The sequence below is a fragment of the Microtus oregoni genome, unplaced genomic scaffold (assembly GCF_018167655.1).
Source record: "Microtus oregoni isolate MIOR12 unplaced genomic scaffold, Mior012 000019F_ref0000042, whole genome shotgun sequence".
In the NCBI taxonomy this organism is placed as follows: Eukaryota; Metazoa; Chordata; class Mammalia; order Rodentia; family Cricetidae; genus Microtus; species Microtus oregoni.
Genome location: NW_024543078.1, coordinates 39618309 through 39635220, shown reverse-complemented (window position 1 = coordinate 39635220; position 16912 = coordinate 39618309). Strand labels below are relative to the sequence as shown.

At 40.7% G+C, this 16912-nt stretch overlaps 1 protein-coding gene across 2 annotated transcripts in view; it reads right to left on the bottom strand.

Moving 5' to 3' along the window:
- LOC121459250 (huntingtin) overlaps positions 1–16912 on the bottom strand; it is a 144534-nt gene that overhangs the window by 117074 nt on the left and 10548 nt on the right. For both annotated transcript variants that reach the window (XM_041668794.1, XM_041668795.1), the window contains exons 2-6: positions 14283–14366; positions 7961–8081; positions 5894–5953; positions 5236–5315; positions 765–903 (exon numbers count right to left, since the gene is read on the bottom strand). In XM_041668794.1, the coding sequence (XP_041524728.1) occupies positions 765–903; positions 5236–5315; positions 5894–5953; positions 7961–8081; positions 14283–14366 (484 nt within the window). The remainder of the gene's footprint in view (positions 1–764; positions 904–5235; positions 5316–5893; positions 5954–7960; positions 8082–14282; positions 14367–16912) is intronic.

Sequence of the window (16912 nt, the reverse complement as noted above, 5' to 3'; positions counted from 1 at the left end):
AGACAGAAACTTAGCTCAGGAGTTAAGAGCACTGGCTGCTCTTCCATAGGACCCAGGTTCTTTTTGCAGCAACAACATGGTGGCTCACGATCATCTGTAACTTTATTTTTTATTTATTTATTTTTGATTTTTGAGACAGGGTTTCTCAGTAGCTTTTTGGTTCCTGTCCTGGAACTAGCTCTTGTAGACCAGGCTGGCCTCGAACTCCCAGAGATCCGCCTGCCTCTACCTCCCGAGTGCTGGGATTAAAGGTGTGCGCCACCACTGCCCGGCTTCATCTGTAACTTTAATTCCAGGGTATCCAACACCCTCTCCTAGCTTCTGAGAACACTAAGCATGTACATGATACATAGACAAAACACCCATACACATAAAACAAACAATTTTAAAATAAACCATTTTTTAAAGGATTAAAAACAATACCAAGAATATTACAACCCACAAATGTGCAACAAAATCCTCGCACTATAAACAAAAGGGAAGCTCTGGTGGCTTTACAGCATCCACACCCACAAGGCCGATCACTCTTCTTCACTCTTTCCTATGTAGTCTCTTTCCTCAGCTAGCCCAACTGGTCAATGCAATGCACCAAAATTCATCCACTCTGGGAAAATGCCTTTGAATTTGCATCTATAAACTATCTCTCTTAATGTTCTTAAGATGTCTCTAAGTGAAACAAACATGACTCTAGAAGCAATCTCAAAGACTGTCCCCCCAGAGGACATCACCCCCACAAGACTCATTCCTAGAGGCAACAACCATACCTTAATTTCATTGTCATTTGCAAAATTTCCAAAAGAAGCCATAATTTTGGGAACAGCTGCAGCCAAGGTCTCCTGAACTGATTCCTCAGGTCTCTTGCTTGTTCGGGTCAGGCATGGAAGAAGGTTCACTAGGTAAGGCCTGTATGTGCAAGAGGAATACTCATCATTTTCAGGTCTCTTCCATTAAGAAACATATGCTCATGATTCCCTGTTAGGGAAAACCCAGTTTTGGTTTGTCTTTTTTTTTTTTCTTTCTTTTTTTTTTTTTTTTTTTTTTCAAGATAGGGTTTCTCTGTAGCTTTGAAGCCTGTCCTGGAACTAGCCCTTGTAAAACAGGCTGGCCTCAAACTCTTGGAGATCCGCTTGCCTCTGCCTCCTGAGTGCTGGGATTAAAAACTTGTAACACCACCGCCCAGCAAAAGCCAGTTTTGTAGGTAAATTGGTCCTCAATGGAGAACACAATGCTCAACCACAAGCACAGGAGGCATAAATGCTAATAAATTTCAACTGTCCTTCATCTCTCCCATAGGTTACAAAGGATATTAAGAGGTTTGGTTTAAGGGCAAGCAAGATGATTTCGTGGGTAAAGGCACCTTATGACAAGTCTGAAGACCTAAGTTTGATTCCTAGGAACCAGAGAGAGAGAGAGAGAGAGAGAGAGAGAGAGAGAGAGAGAATCAACTTCTGAAGGTTGTCCACTAACTTCACTCATGTGACATGGCACACACACACAGACACATAAACAAAATGTAATTTAAAAGGTTGGCTTTAAATATTATTTGTAGCAAATTATAACTTAAGTTGTATTTTAAATAAATTTTAAAAATACTTTTTTTTAAAAAAGATTTTATTTATTATGTATAGAGTGTTCTGTCTTCATGTATACCTGCAGGTCAGAAGAAAGCAACAGATCTCATAGATCTTAAAAATACTTCTTTAGGGCTGGAGAGATGGCTCATTGGTTAAGAACAGTGTCTGCTCTTCCAGAGGACCCAGGTTCAATTCCCAGCACCCACATGGCAGCTCACAACTGTCTGTAACTCTAGTTCCAGGGGATCTGACACCCTCACACCAATGCACATAAATTAAGGTTAAATAAATTTAAAAAAATACTACTTTAAAAAAATTGAGGGAACAAAAGAGGGAGCCTATACAGCAAGTACAGGAGATGAGTTTGATCCCTAGCATCCACAAAAAGACATAGTGGTGCTCACTTGTACTCCCTGCACTAGCGAGCCAGAAACAAATGAATCCCTGAGGTTAACGTCTGTCAGTCTAGCCTCATCAGCAGATCCCAGAACAGTCAAAGACCGTCTCAAAAAACAACACCCAGGTGTCTTTCCTGAGGAACAACACCCAGGAAGGAATGACACCTCTAACCTCTCTACACATAAGCACTGACACACACCCTTAAACAATAACATTTTTAAACAAAATAAAATGCAGACATCATTTTACTGAAAAAGTCATATTTAAAAACTACTGTGGGAGCCAGGTGTTGGTGGCACATGCCTTTAATTCCAGCACTCAGGAGGCAGAGCCAGGTGGATCTCTGTGAGTTCGAGGGCAACCTGGTCTACACAAAGAGAGTTCCAGGATAGCCAGAGGTGTTATACAGAGAAACCCTGTCTTGAAAACCCTGTCAAAAAACAAATCAGCAACAAACAAACAAACAAAAAAACCCTACTGTGGGATAGCTGTTTCCTCGTATTTGATATAACCATCATCATCATGAAGCAGAGCAGCTGTGGTGACTTACAAGGACAAGTTAGAGCAACACACATGACAGCAAAGTAAAGAGAACTACAAACCGGTTACCTAGGCCTTTGGCAATGGAGCTGTTACTGCTCCCTTTTGGAGAAGAGAAGGTCACAAGGCCCTCAAGATTCTAATCACCTTTGTGCCACAGGTATACATTACCTTAGAAGTACTAAGGAATGTAAAAGGCAAACTTATTGGAGGTAAAACATTCAAAGGCATAGCTGCCTATGAGTTGTCTATGCCCTTGTACATAGCCAAATGAACCCATTAATTTGGCAAGTTGGACTTGATGGGACTTTTCTTTGGCAAGCCAACTCCTTTGGATTAGAAATCTATACAAGTCTCTTTTATGCTTCCCAGGAAAGATGCACAATCTCTAGGGGGTAAAAGTATTCAAATTAAATGAGACCTTCAAACAACAACCCAGTCCGTAGAAAGAAAAACATGTATAGAATAGGAGGACTGAAAAAAGGAGACATGGTTAACATTAGGGTACCTGCTATAAGCCCCTCTTATGTAGCAGGCAGGCTATATATAGTACAGTCACCTTTAGGAGTCATATATCTGTGACATCTTGAAATATATTAGGCAAAAAAGCTAGAAAGTCTACATAAGGAGATGACAATTTTTCTGACACGTGAAGCCATCATGAGGAAAAAAAAAACGGATTTGTTTGGAGAACTAACATCAGACCATGAGTCAATATAAGATGATGACCCAGCAGAGGGGTTGGCAGAGGCTAGAATGTCCCTCGCCTTGAGTGAGAAGTCTAGACTGTCTGAACAGCACTAGGAATAATTAAGAGGGTTTAAGGAAGGAAATGACAGAACAGTCAACACTTTTGAACACCCCTTTGCTGTGTCGTAAACCTGGGATGTACTGTCTCAAAAATATTACAATTACAACTTGATCTGGAAAGCCGGGCGGTGGTGGCGCACGTCTTTAATCCCAGCACTCGGGAGGCAGAGGCAGGCGGATCTCTGTGAGTTCGAGACCAGCCTGGTCTACAAGAGCTAGTTCCAGGACAGGCTCCAAAACCACAGGGAAACCCTGTCTCGAAAAACCAAAAAAAAAAAAAAAAAAACAACAACTTGATCTGGAAATGTGGCTTGGTGGCAAAGTGAACACTTAAGCATACCTGAGACCTATTCTCAGCAAAGACAAAAATACATACATAAGCACAGTAAAAAGAAAGGGTCTATAAAAAGAAACTTTCACATAAAATTCTTACTGAAACTCAACCTCAACTGAACACATCATTGTTGCTTATAAATGAAAGATTTAGAGCACTCTACCAGTTTCTCGTGGATAGAACCAAGGGTCTTTGGGACACGGGCACTACATTTTGTCAGTTGAGGAGAAAAGGACAGAACTGAATAAAACTACAGCCCTGTTTTGTTACTCAAGCCAACACGCCAAATGGGTGGGCTGAACATGAGACTCAGTGATAGAGCAATTGTCTAGCGTGCCTGGGCCCTGGATTATAACAGGGGTTAGGAAATCAACAAGTTAAAATTTTATGTACAGTTCAAATTAATTTCTCCAATTCCAATGTGCTACACTGTGGGAGTTTGAATGTAATTGGGCCCCATAAGCTCATAGAGAATGACACTCTTAGAAAGTATGGTCTTAATGAAGTAGATGTGGCATTGTTGGAGGAAGTGTGCCATTGTGGGGGTGAGTTTTGAGGTCTCACATATGCTCAAGCCACGAGCAGTGTCTCAGTTCATTTCCTATTGTCTTCAGATCAAGATGTAGAATTCTCAGCACCATGTCTGCCTACAAAGCTACCATGTCACACCACGATGTTAGTGGACTAAATCTCTGAACTATAAACCACACCAACTAAATATTTTCCTCTGTAAGAATTGCTGTACTCATGATGTATATAGAAATTAAAAAGTAAATGTATATAGAAATTACAGAACATTCACAGTAATACAAAGCCTAACTTAGACATATACAAATACTTATTTTTCGATAACTGCTATACTTGCTGCTGCTGAGATCAGATTTAGTTTTCAATCATTTGGCAAGTATCTTTAACCAATACATTGTGTGGACACTGTATTCAGGTTGAAAATCCAGCACAGAACAGGATGGCGAGACAATGTTACGCCGAGGAAGATATCCCATAAGTTTCTTGGAGAATGAAGGGACAAGAAAGAGGTACATTAATAGAGTATATGTGAAAATTCCTGAAAGAGATGGGTGTTAGAAAAGAAATATAAGAAAGGAATACTGGGGGGCTGGAGAGATGGCTCAGCGGTTAAGAGCGTTGCCTGCTCTTCCAAAGGTCCTGAATTCAATTCCCAGCAACTACATGGTGGCTCACAACCATCTGTAATGAGGTCTGGTGCCCACTTCTGGCCTTCAGGCATACACGCCAACAGAGTATTGTATACATAATAAATAAATAAATAAATATTTAAAAAAAAAAAGGAATACTGACAGTAACTAGAAAGGGCAAAAACAGACAACTTAGAGTGGACAAAAATGATCTCTAACGGGTGGACGCCTGCACTGGGCCAAGACCAGCAGGACTAGCCATCTACCAAACAAATCTTAAAAATAATACAACTGCTGAGCAGTGGTTGCACACGCCTTTAATCCCAGCACTCGGGAGGCAGAGGCAGGCGGATCTCTGTAAGTTCGACACCAACCCTATCTCGAATAACCAAAAAAAAAAAAAAAACCCAAAACAACTTACCTGCATTTTTGAGGTCGAACCAGGTGAGCCAGCTCAGCAAACCTCCACAGGGCTGCACGCAAACTTCGAGGAGCACCATTCTGAGTGGGGTTTACAAGTGATGTGTTACATTTAAGAGTTACAAGCACTTCCTACAGCTAGGTGTATGGTATTGGAGCTGCTTGCAGCCTCTTTTGGAGAGTTAGTAAACATACTCTTTCACTGTTAATTTTCAGAGAAAAGCCCAATTAAATGTGTAAAATAGCTGGTAACTATTTCAAAGATTTTTTAAATCCAGAGGGCTTCACTTAGAAAAATAAAATTTATTTAAAAAGGAAAGTTACCAGGGGCTGAAGAGATAGCTCAGGGGTCAAGAGCACTTGCTGCTCTTGTAGAGGACTTCAATGGGCACTGCACACACGGTACAGAGATATACATGCAGGCAAAACTCATACCCAAAAAAATAAAATAAATCTTTTAAAAAGTTGAGTTGATACTTTTAAATTTCCATTTCACCTAATAAAAATGAGGCATATGTTTTTAAGGAAAACTGAAGTTCACTTCACCAAATGGCATTTCCTTATAACAGTTTTTAATAACTTGCAAGATTAAAAAAATCATAATGTACTCAACAGTGAAAAGAGTATGATCTTTGTAATAATGCAGAGCAAAGACCCACCTTTTTAATTTCCTTATAGAGTTCTAGCTGTAGCCTTGGAAGATTAGAATCCATCAACGCCTGTAAATAGATGGAAGAGATTTGTTACAGAAGATACATTCTACCCATAGTTCTAAATAAAGCTAAATGGCAACCAAAGTTTCAATTTTTAAGAAAAAGTAACGTAACAGCAACTAAATGACAAAGCTTTTTGTTAGGAAAAAGGTAAATATACACAGAAATCACAGAACATTCTAAATTCAGGTCTCTACTAGGATAAAAATAGAAGAAAAAATAATTTAACATTTATAATAATCAAATACTATATAGCATCAAATTAATATTAACTGTAAGCGCTCATAGTATTCAGTCTTCACTAGTTCACCGAGACAACTCAAGTGACCTCCCTTTCAGCCACCTGCAGCACCTGCTATCTAGAGACCAAGAAGAAATGGTCAGCTCTAACTACCAACCTGACATAACCTAGAATTACTTGGAAATAGTCTCAATAGATACTGTCGGGGCTGGAGAGATGGCTCAGAGGTTAAGAGCATTCATTGCCTGCTCTTCCAAAGGTCCTGAGTTCAATTCCCAGCAACCACATGGTGGCTCACAACCATCTGTAATGGTGTCTGGTGCCCTCTTCTGGCCTGCAGACGTACACACAGACAGAATACTGCATATACAATAAATAAATATTTTTAAAAATATGGATACTGTCTAGAGCAGGTTGTCTTGTGGGCATATTTGTAAGGGACTGTCTTGATTGTCTTAGTTGATGTGTGATGGCCCAGGCAGATAATGAGTAGCATAATTGCCTGGGTTTGGATCCTGGGCTGACTGAAAGAAAAGAAAGTTAGCTGAGTATCAGGCATACATACACTTATTGTCTCTCCGTCTTGACTGTGGCTGTGACCAACTGCTTTGAGTTCCAGTTGCTTTGACTTCACTGTAATGATGGACTATGACCTGAAGTTCTAAGTCAAATCCTTCTTTCCTTCAGTTTTTTTTTTGTCAGTATATTTTATCACAGCACAACAGAAATGAAACAGGACACAGGGATCATGCACTGGGCCCATGAACTTCAAAGTCAAAGAAGAGGCACATTTTGGAAAACTGACTAAGAAGAATAACATTCCACCAACTTCTTTTAAAAATTTAATTTTATAGCCAGGCGATGGTGGCGCACACCTTTAATCCCAGCACTTGGGAGGCAGAGGCAAGCGGATCTCTGTGAGTTCAAGACCAGCCTGGTCTACAAGAGCTAGTTCCAGGACAGGCTCCAAAGCCACAGAGAAACCCTGTCTCAAAAAACCAAAAAAAAAAAAAAAAAAAAAAAAATTTAATTTTATGTGGGCCTAAGTTTATGTATGTGTACAGGGTGTGCACAGGAGCATGCAGAAATCAGAAAAAGGCACAGGAACCCTGAAACTTGGGTTACAATGATTACTAGCCATATCATGGGTGCTGGGAGCTGAACTCAGGTTTTTGCAAAAGCTTCACACACAGTCAATGACCTGCAGGGAGCTCTCATTTTCTACCAAAACACAAACCACTTGAACTGACCCTCAAGGCACCCCATTCTCCACATTATGAGAAGGACCTACCCTGCTCTTTGATCCAAACTTCCACGCAGGAGGTACTGTAGGTCTTTCCTGTTTCAGGAGATGACTTTAATATATTTTCATCACAAAAGACAGGTAATACCTGTCCATTTTCTGAGCTAGAGACTGGTCTTTATAATACACACATAGCAATTCTTACAAGAAGACAAAAGTCCTGGACTGACTACTAGAAGACCATTTCTGCATTTCTACGCACTCCCTGCTCCTGGCCTGAAGCCATCCCATTCTCCCACTTCGTCTTTCCTCTATCACAGTGAACAGTACCTAGCTGGATCCTGGTCCACCTTAGTGGCTTACCCTGCGGACTGTAGCAGTTGAAGAGGCAGAAACATGAAAGCAGAAGAGAAAGAAGGAGAGACTGGCCTGACTTACGCTCAGGGCTAGGCTGTGAAAATATGGAATCTGCACCATCAGAGACTAGAAACCACAAAGAAACAGAAAGGAATTAGAGAGAGGCTCTTACTTTGATGACTTTGTTGAGGCACTCATCAGCTACCATCCTGACGTCTGACTCCGCATCGTCGCTGCACAGCAGAAACAGCTCCATAGCAATGCCCAAGAGTTTCTGAAATTCTGGAGAATTTCTAAGTAAAAAAGAGAGAGATTGTCACAGGCATAAGGGGACTAGGAGATCTGATGGCAAAATACAATGAGGGATCTAAATGGAATTTTGAAACAAGAAAGAACGTCACATAAACTGGGCAGTGGTGGCACACACCTTTAATCCCAGCACTTGGGATGCAGAGGCAGGCAGATCTCTGTGAGTTCGAGGCCAAGTTCCAGAACAGCTAGGGCTGTTAAATAGAGAAACCCTATCGCAAAAAAACTTAAAAAAAAAAACAACCAAACAAACAAAGAACCATAATAATTAAGGCTATCTGCATAAAGATGGACTGTAGTGGGCAGCATCTACTAATTCCCCCTTTTCTTTGTAAGATTTCATTTAGTCACTTTTTAAAAATACTGTCTAAGGTTCTCAAATCCCAGGTAGCCATGTGGTTTGCAAAAAAGTTGCTTTTACTGTTAGATAATATCCTTGATGCCTTAAAACACCAGTAGGCCAATACATCTTCATTTCTTTTCAACCTCACTTTCAATGTGCTTCAAGGTACAACCACATTTCACCAGACGCCACAAGTTCATGAGGCTTTTCTATTGCAAGAAACAGAATACTGGTGTCACAAAAACTGGAATCTGGGTACTATTTGTGAACTGTTTTAGTAGTTCAGTTGAGAGCATTTGTTTGATATGTCATGATCAAAGCTAAGCCCAGGCATGAAGAGAAGCTGGTGGACCATATGAGTGGAACTCTGAAGTACCTTAAACCTGTAACACAAGCCATATTCTGAAAGTAATCCTGATGACAAAGGAACGGGGTATGCTATTCCTAAAACATCAAAAGCAGACTCTTGTCTCAGGATCTTAATCTAAAGGATCCTGATCTACACCCTCATTCTCTTTCTTCTCTAAGCAGAAAGTTCTAGCACATGTCTTTAATCCCAGCACCAGGGAAGCAGAGGTAAGGGGATCTCTGTGAGTTCTAGGCCAGCTAGAGCTACACAATGAGACTCTGTCTCAAAAGGAATAGAAAAGCATCCATAAACCTAAGAGAAAGAAAAAGGTATCAGTAATGCTTAATATAGAGAGAGCAAAGAGTAAGACACGGCACTCAGCAATACTGTAAGACCTTATTAGTAAGGAATATAGTAATAAAGTAGGAGCTAAGGAGAAAAGTTTGATGCTAGAGACTTTTCCTCAGACATAGGCCTTAGCAGTGCCAAAAACAGAAAGCAAATGACAGCTACAAGAGTGAATTCAGGTTTCCTTCTAGTAACATTGAAGTAAAAAGAAACAGGTAAGGTTAATTATTTAACAAACATATCCAAAATATCATTTCAAAATGTGGTCAGAAGGTAACTTGACAGCAGACCTGATGACCTGACTTCAATATTCACAATCTTCATCACAAAAAGAACCAATCCCTGAAATTTGGTCTCTGACCTCCACACAAGTGCTGTGTTACATGCATACACACACAACACACACAAAATTAACCAATCGATGTAATAAATAAATAATAAAGAAATGAAGGACTGTGTTGTGGAGCAAGCTCTTTAAGAGTCAGGAAATTCTGAAGGAAGGCTTGTTAAGACTCAGGAAGTGGCTGGGTATAGTGGCACGTGCCTTTAATTCCAGCATTCAGGAGACAGAAGTAGAAGGTCTACATAGCAAGTTGAAGAACTACCAGAACTACATAAAGAGTCCCTATCTCAAAAAAACAAACAAACAACTCCCAACAAAAAGACCCAGGAAATAAGCAACTCACACATCTCAGGAAGACCCTGAAACTTACCAGATTCATAATGACCCTCTCCCAGTGTCCTGGCTAATTTTATGTAAGCTTGACACAAGCTAGAATCATTTGGGAAGAGGGACTTCAATTGGAAAAATGCCCCCACCAGTTTAGCCTATTGCACATTTTGATTAATGTTCATGTGGGAGGGCCTAGGGTTTTTTTTGTTTTTTTTGTAAAACTGGGTTTTCAAGACAGGGATTCTTTGTGTAGCTCTGGCTGCTGTAGTGAAACTCACTTTGTAGACCAGACTGGCCTCAAACTCACAAAGATCAGCCTGCCTCTGCCTCCTGAGGGCTAGGATTAAAAGTGTGCACTACCAGCACCCAGATTAGGAGGGCCTAGTTTGTTGTGGGTGGTGCCACCCCTGGACTGGTGGTCCTGGGTGCTGTAAGAACGCAAGCAAAACTCCTCCATGGCTTCTGTATCAGTTCCTGCCCTTACTTCCCTCAGCAATGGACTGTGATTTGGAAGTATAAACTGAAATAAACCATTCCTTCTCCAAACTGCTTTCAGTCACAGTGTTTATCACAGCAATAGAAACCCTGAAAAAGATACCAGAGTTACAAAGAAATGAGGACTGTTGAGGGGAGAGACTCCTGAACCGTTGGGGTCTATTTTGTTCAGAAAGTTCCAGGCTTTCAGCTTTAGTGAGCTGTGAGTGTCACCCATGTCCAGGGTGGGCCTTTGGGGATGCACTGCCTTCTGAGTCATCCACACTCCTGTAAGTTACCACTCACCTTTAGCACTGTAAGTAACTCTTGTACACTTGCTGATTTACCAAGCTGGGTTTGGGTGGTATCAGTACTTTGATCTGTTAGTGCTTCCCTATGGATTGAGTAAACATATATCCACATCTCCCCTAGAATAGTATCACAGAATAGGTTGCTACATGCATGATTACATCTATAATCCCAGCACTTAAAGAGGCAGAAGCAAAAAGATCACCACCAGTTCTAGATAAGTACATAGTGAGGTCTTATTTAAAAGGGAGAGAGGGGGCAAAGGGAATGGGGTAGAAGGGAAGGGAGGGAGGAAAAGAGGGAGAACAGAAGTCTCTTACATTTGCCAGCACAGATGCTATTTCCACTTCTCTTCAATCCTTTGTGTAGATCAGATTTTTCTATCTGCCTGAAACACTTTCTTTAAAATGTCTTAAACTCATTGCTTATCAGACACAAGATATTCCTGTGGTATGTCTCAAAACCTATTTCACCTTTTCATTTGACAGACATTTTTACTGGAAAAAGTAGGCCTTACAGATTGCACTTCCCTAGATTCTGGCAGGCATTCCCTATGAGAAGTCAGCTGCTGCCTTACTTTAGTTCAGACTCAGTCTTTCTCCTGTCTTGTTTCTACTTTCCAACCTTTTGTTTCTTGAACATATAAAATAGTTACACTGTTTTAATGTTTCTGTGAGCTAATCTAGTTTAATTTCTGGGTCAATGATGACTAATTGTTCTTGTTACAAATTGTAACTTCCTACACTTTTTTGCATTTCTGGTTGATTTTTGGTGTGGTCAGATTTTGGTTTTAAGCCAGGACGACCCATGTGTCTTACCTCTGACAAAAACTCTCCGGAGTTTGTTTGCCAACTTGCAAGGTGACAATGTCCTATTTTGTTTTCATCATTGTTCCAGCTGCTATAGCAAAATCCCACAGACTAGATGGCTGAAAGCACAGCACATGTCTCCCAGTGCTGGGAACTGGAGTCTAGGCTGGGGCACAAGTAGAGGACTGGGAGAAGAGGGCACAGGGGTGCCATACCTTACCTTCTAAACATCTACTATCTAGCTTCCTTGTAGCAAGTCAGAAAATGTCTGCAAGCTACCCTAGCTAACTAAAAACTACTGAACCTAAAGAGGAAGGTCAGACCAATCTCATTATTAGTCACTCAATCACCTCCCACAATCCGAGTGCTGGGATTAAAGGCGTGCACCACCACCGCCCGGCTCCTTTCTTTGTTTTTTTGAGACAGGGTTTCTCCATGTAACAGTCCTGGCTGTCCTGGACCTTGATTTGTAGACCAGGTCTGTGATTGGTATTTGAAGAGCAGTTTATGAGACAAAGTGGTTTAACTTTGTAGGATGTGGCATTAACCCCAAGAAGACAGAGTAAGCACTGAATTCACTTGCTAAAATGTATAGTTGGTCTCAGTTACAGACGGGGGGATTAAGCCTTCAACACAGAGACTGGGATGGAAGCCGAGGCATTCAGTCCACAACTAATAAAGATGAACTTTTAGGCTGGGCAGTGATGGCACACACTAATCCCAGCACTTGGGAGACACAGGTAGGTGGATCTCAGTAAGTTTGAGGCCAGCCTGGTCTACAAATAAAGGTCCAGGACAGCCAGGACTGTTACATGGAGAAACCCTGTTTCAAAAAAACAAAGAAAGGAGCCGGGTGGTGGTGGTGCACGCCTTTAATCCCAGCACTCGGGAGGCAGAGGCAGGCGGATCTCTGTGAGTTCGAGACCAGCCTGGTCTACAAGAGCTAGTTCCAGGACAGGCTCCAAACCACAGAGAAACCTGTCTCGAAAAACCAAAGGAAAAAAAAAAACAAAGAAAGAAAGAAAAAACAAACAAAAAGATAAAATTTTAACATAGGAAACCCAAAATAAGTACGGAGTCCAACCTAATTCCTTTCTTTCTTTCTTTTTTTTGAGAAGAGTTGATGATTTTATAAAGTCTAAGCTAGCCTCTAATTCATGAACCTCTTGTCTCTAAGTAGCCAAGTCAAATTTCTTTCTTGAAATACTTGTCTTTTTTTAAAAAATCTATTTGCTTATTAGGATAACGGTCTTTTCTATAATGATTTACAAGATAAACCATTAAGCCTCATTTATACATTGTCAATACCTTCCCCAAGTTGAATGTATTTATTATTTAAGGTGGATTTTAATATTTAAGCTATATACTAAAGCCAGGTGTCCTTGCTAGTTTTCTGTCAACTTGACATAAGCTAAAGTCATCTAAGAGGAGGGAACCTCAATTGAGAAAAAGCCTCCATAAAATGGGGCTACAAGCAAAGAAGTCTGTAGGGCATTTTCTTAATTAGTGATTGATGTTGGAGGGTCTAGCCCATTGTTGTTAGAAAGAAACACCCCTGGTCTTGGGACTGTGGCGTCTATAAAAAAGCAGGCTGATCGAGCCATGAGGAACAAACAAGCCAGTAAGCAGCACCTTCCATGGCCTCTGCATCAGCTCCTGCCTCCAGGTTCCTGTCCTGACTTCCATCACTGATAGACTGACTGTTAAATGGACACATAAATGAAAGCTGCTTTTGGTCATGGTGTTTCATCATAAGAATCTACTCTGAGACATCAGGTCCATAATCTGAGCACCCAGGTTGAAGCAGGAAGATCAGGAATTCAAGGTCATCCTTTGCCATATAGTGAGTTTGAGACCATCCTGGGCACTTGCTGCTCTTGCAGAGGACCTAGATTTGGTTCCCAACACCCACACAGCAACTTACTTTAACTCCAGTTTCAGAGACTCAAGGGCCCTCTTATGGTCTCTGTGGGTTCAACACTTACACACATAAAATAAAAATAAACAAATCCTAAAAGAGTACAAATCAAACACCAACATCCCATTCAACTATCATATGGCTAAAATTCTCATATTAAGATGCCAAAAAGAAAACATTACCTATGACAGAGCCCCATACCCTTATAACACAGCTAGATGTGGTGAAAGCATCCTTATTTTAAATAGATTTTTCTTGATGCTGGGTTTTGCTATTTCAAAGGCTAATCACAAATTCAAGGTCCTCCTGTCTCAGCCTGCCAAATACCAGGATTACAGGTCTGCACCACACCACACTTAGACTAGATGAACTTTTTAAAGATGGCTAGGGGTACAAAGGATATGTTTACTCCATTAAGAGTGAAAATACACAGTTGTTATGTTTGTTGTTGTTGTTGTTTTGGTTTTCGAAGACAGGGTTTCTCTGTGTAGCCCTGGCTGTCTTAGAACTCATTATACAGAATAGATTTTTCTGGAACTCATAGAGATCCACCTGCCTCTGCCTCTGCCTCCTGTGTGCTGGGATTAAAGACCTATGCCACCACCATCCAGCAATCAGTTTGTATTTCTATAGAAAGTTTCTAATACAATTATCTGAGAGACATCTTAAAAAAAAAGAAGAGGAAGAAAGGAAGGAAAAAAGAAAGAAAGAAAGAAAGAAAGAAAGAAAGAAGAAGAGGCTAGAAAGATGGCTCTGTGGTTAAGAGCACTGGCTGTTCTTCCAGAAGTCCTGAGTTCAATTCTCAGCAACTACAAGGTGGTATACAACCATTTATGATAGGATCTGATGCCCTCTTCTGTCATGCAGGCATGTAAATAGAGCGCACACACACACACACACACACACACACACACACACACATATATATATATATATAAATAAATTTCTTTTAAAAGAATTACCTGAGAGACTGTGCCACAATATTTTCACATATTGTTAGACAATGACTCACACGGTCCTTCTTGGTGGCTGAGAGTTCCTTCTTTCTAAAAATCAAAAGGAAAAGAAATGAGCATATGCTGAAGTGACTACGTCATTTGTTTCTATATTTCATCCATTCCTAAGTAGTTCTTGGCTATTACTAGTGAATCACTAACTCCACACTGGGAACAGGGTAGCATGAGGATAGAGAGGGGTGACGAGAGATGAGCTTCCCCAAGTGCTTCCTAATGCACCACTCACACACAAAAATCAGAAGCGTCAAAAAAGTATTACCTTCCCCTTACAGAGAGAAGGAGAAAATAAAGTGCCAACAGTCAGGCAGGGAGGAAAACCGGCAAGAGAGACCCTATGAAAGGTAAAGTCAAAGATAAAGAAGACTGTGCAGGGGTTCCCAGCACAGAAAGATTCAGAGCCTGAATGTTAAGTCCATAAAGAATCTGTCAGTTCTGGAGTCAGTGAGTGTGTCTCTTTCATTTCTTTCCTGAAAGGGTATTTTCTTGACAAATTATGCTAGGGACTACTGATCACCCACCAAAATTTCATAGCTTGATCTTAGCTTTGACTTGCCAAAAATCACACATGTAGAAAGTAAGAGCCAGAACTGGTTATCTGACTTCAAATATGATCTATGTCTCACCAATCCACGTTCAGTTCACATTTCCCCTATTTAATGACACTGAAACAAGAATGCATATTACAACCAATGGCATATTACAGATTAATTAGTAACTTCTTTTCTTTCTTGGCAGTAAGAGTATGGAGACATGGATTACAATGAATAAGATACTCCGTGGGACACAAAATATGATACTATCCTACATCAATAATATAATAAATAAAATAAAATCTATAAATCTTGATCATGGTAACCACAGGGATTTATAGATTAGTCAAATTTCATAAAACTGTATACTGAGCTGGGCGGTGGTGGCGCATGCCTTAATCCTAGCACTCGGGAGGCAGAGGCAGGCGGATCTCTGTGAGTTCAAGGCCAGCCTGGTCTACAACAAGAGGTAGTTCCAGGACAGGAACGGAGAAACCCTGTCTCGAAAAATCAAAAAAAAAAAACCTGTATACTGAAAACATGTATGAAACTGCCTCTGTTCTCAAAATTGGTATGGTTAACTGAATATGGTCAGTATACTATGTAGACCTCAGTGGCTAACTAGTCTATACACACACACACACACACACACACACCAAAAAAAAAAAAAACTAGAAATAAGCCTTCTTTAAAAAAAAAAAAGCCAGGTGGTGGCACATGCCTTTAACCCCAGCATTCAAGGAGCTGAGGCAGGCAGATCTCTGTGAGTTCAAGACCAGCTGATGTACAGAGTGAATTGCAGGACAGTCAGGGCTGTTACACTGAGAAACCCTGTCTTGAAAAACCAAAAACGACAAAACAAACACACAAACAAAAATAAAAACCTGTCAGAAGGAGTCAGACAGGGTAGCACAAGCCTTTAATTGAAGCAATCCAGAGGCAGGCGGATCTCTGAGTTCAAAGTCTGCCTGGCAAGTTCCAAGACAGCTAGGGCTACACAGAGAAACCCTGTTACAAAAACAAAAGTAAAAACACCTGTCAGTAAGCAAAAGATGAACAGCCTAGACAAAAGGCCAGACTAACGTGCTTCTTTCATACCTATCCTAGAGCTTCAGGTGTCCTCAAAGTTAGCAAAATCAAAGTAGAGTAGAGAGGAAAGATTTAAAACATAGGGTAAACTGAAAACAAATCAGAAGATCACTAGTTTTGGGGGCAGTTTAATTATAATAAAATGAAAAAAACCTTGCTAACAAACAATTTGCACTTAATTGCTAAAGCAGCCCTCAAGCTTCTATAAGTACACACAACAACACAAGCTATTAAAATTGGAAATGGAAGCATCTTTGGTCCCTATACGACTTTCAGAAGCACAGGCTCTCCACACCTCTCATCCTCATAAGAGGATCACTGTAGCAATGCTAGAATTGAAACCTTGCAAACATCCTTCACCAGTAAAAGACAAACAAAATGTGATAGCCAAACAATGGAAACTACTTAGCTAGAAAAAGGAAGCAACTACTGATAGGAAACAAATCATAGTGCAAATTATAATGTATTCCTCACCAGCATTCACCAGTAGGGAACACTGGCCCTTTAAACTTTAGTTTAAAAGAGATGGAAGAAATAGAAATGGTAAAGCTTGTAGTGTTTGGGGCATACATCTTCTAACGGAGTTCTAGAGTGCCCCCACAATCCCGCTTTCTTCTTCCAACTGAGTTCTATAGAGTGCCCCCACAATCCCGCTTTCTTCTTCCAACTGAGTTCTAGAGTGCCCCCACAATCCTACTTTCTTCTTCCAACTGAATTCTATAGAGTGCCCCCCACAATCCCGCTTTCTTCTTCCAACTGAGTTCTATAGAGTGCCCCCACAATCCCGCTTTCTTCTTCCAACTGAGTTCTAGAGTGCCCCCACAATCCTACTTTCTTCTTCCAACTGAATTCTATAGAGTGCCCCCCACAATCCCACTTTCTTCTTCCAACGGAGTTCTAGAGTGCCCCCACAATCCCGCTTTCTTCTTCCAACTGAATTCTATAGAGTGCCCCCCA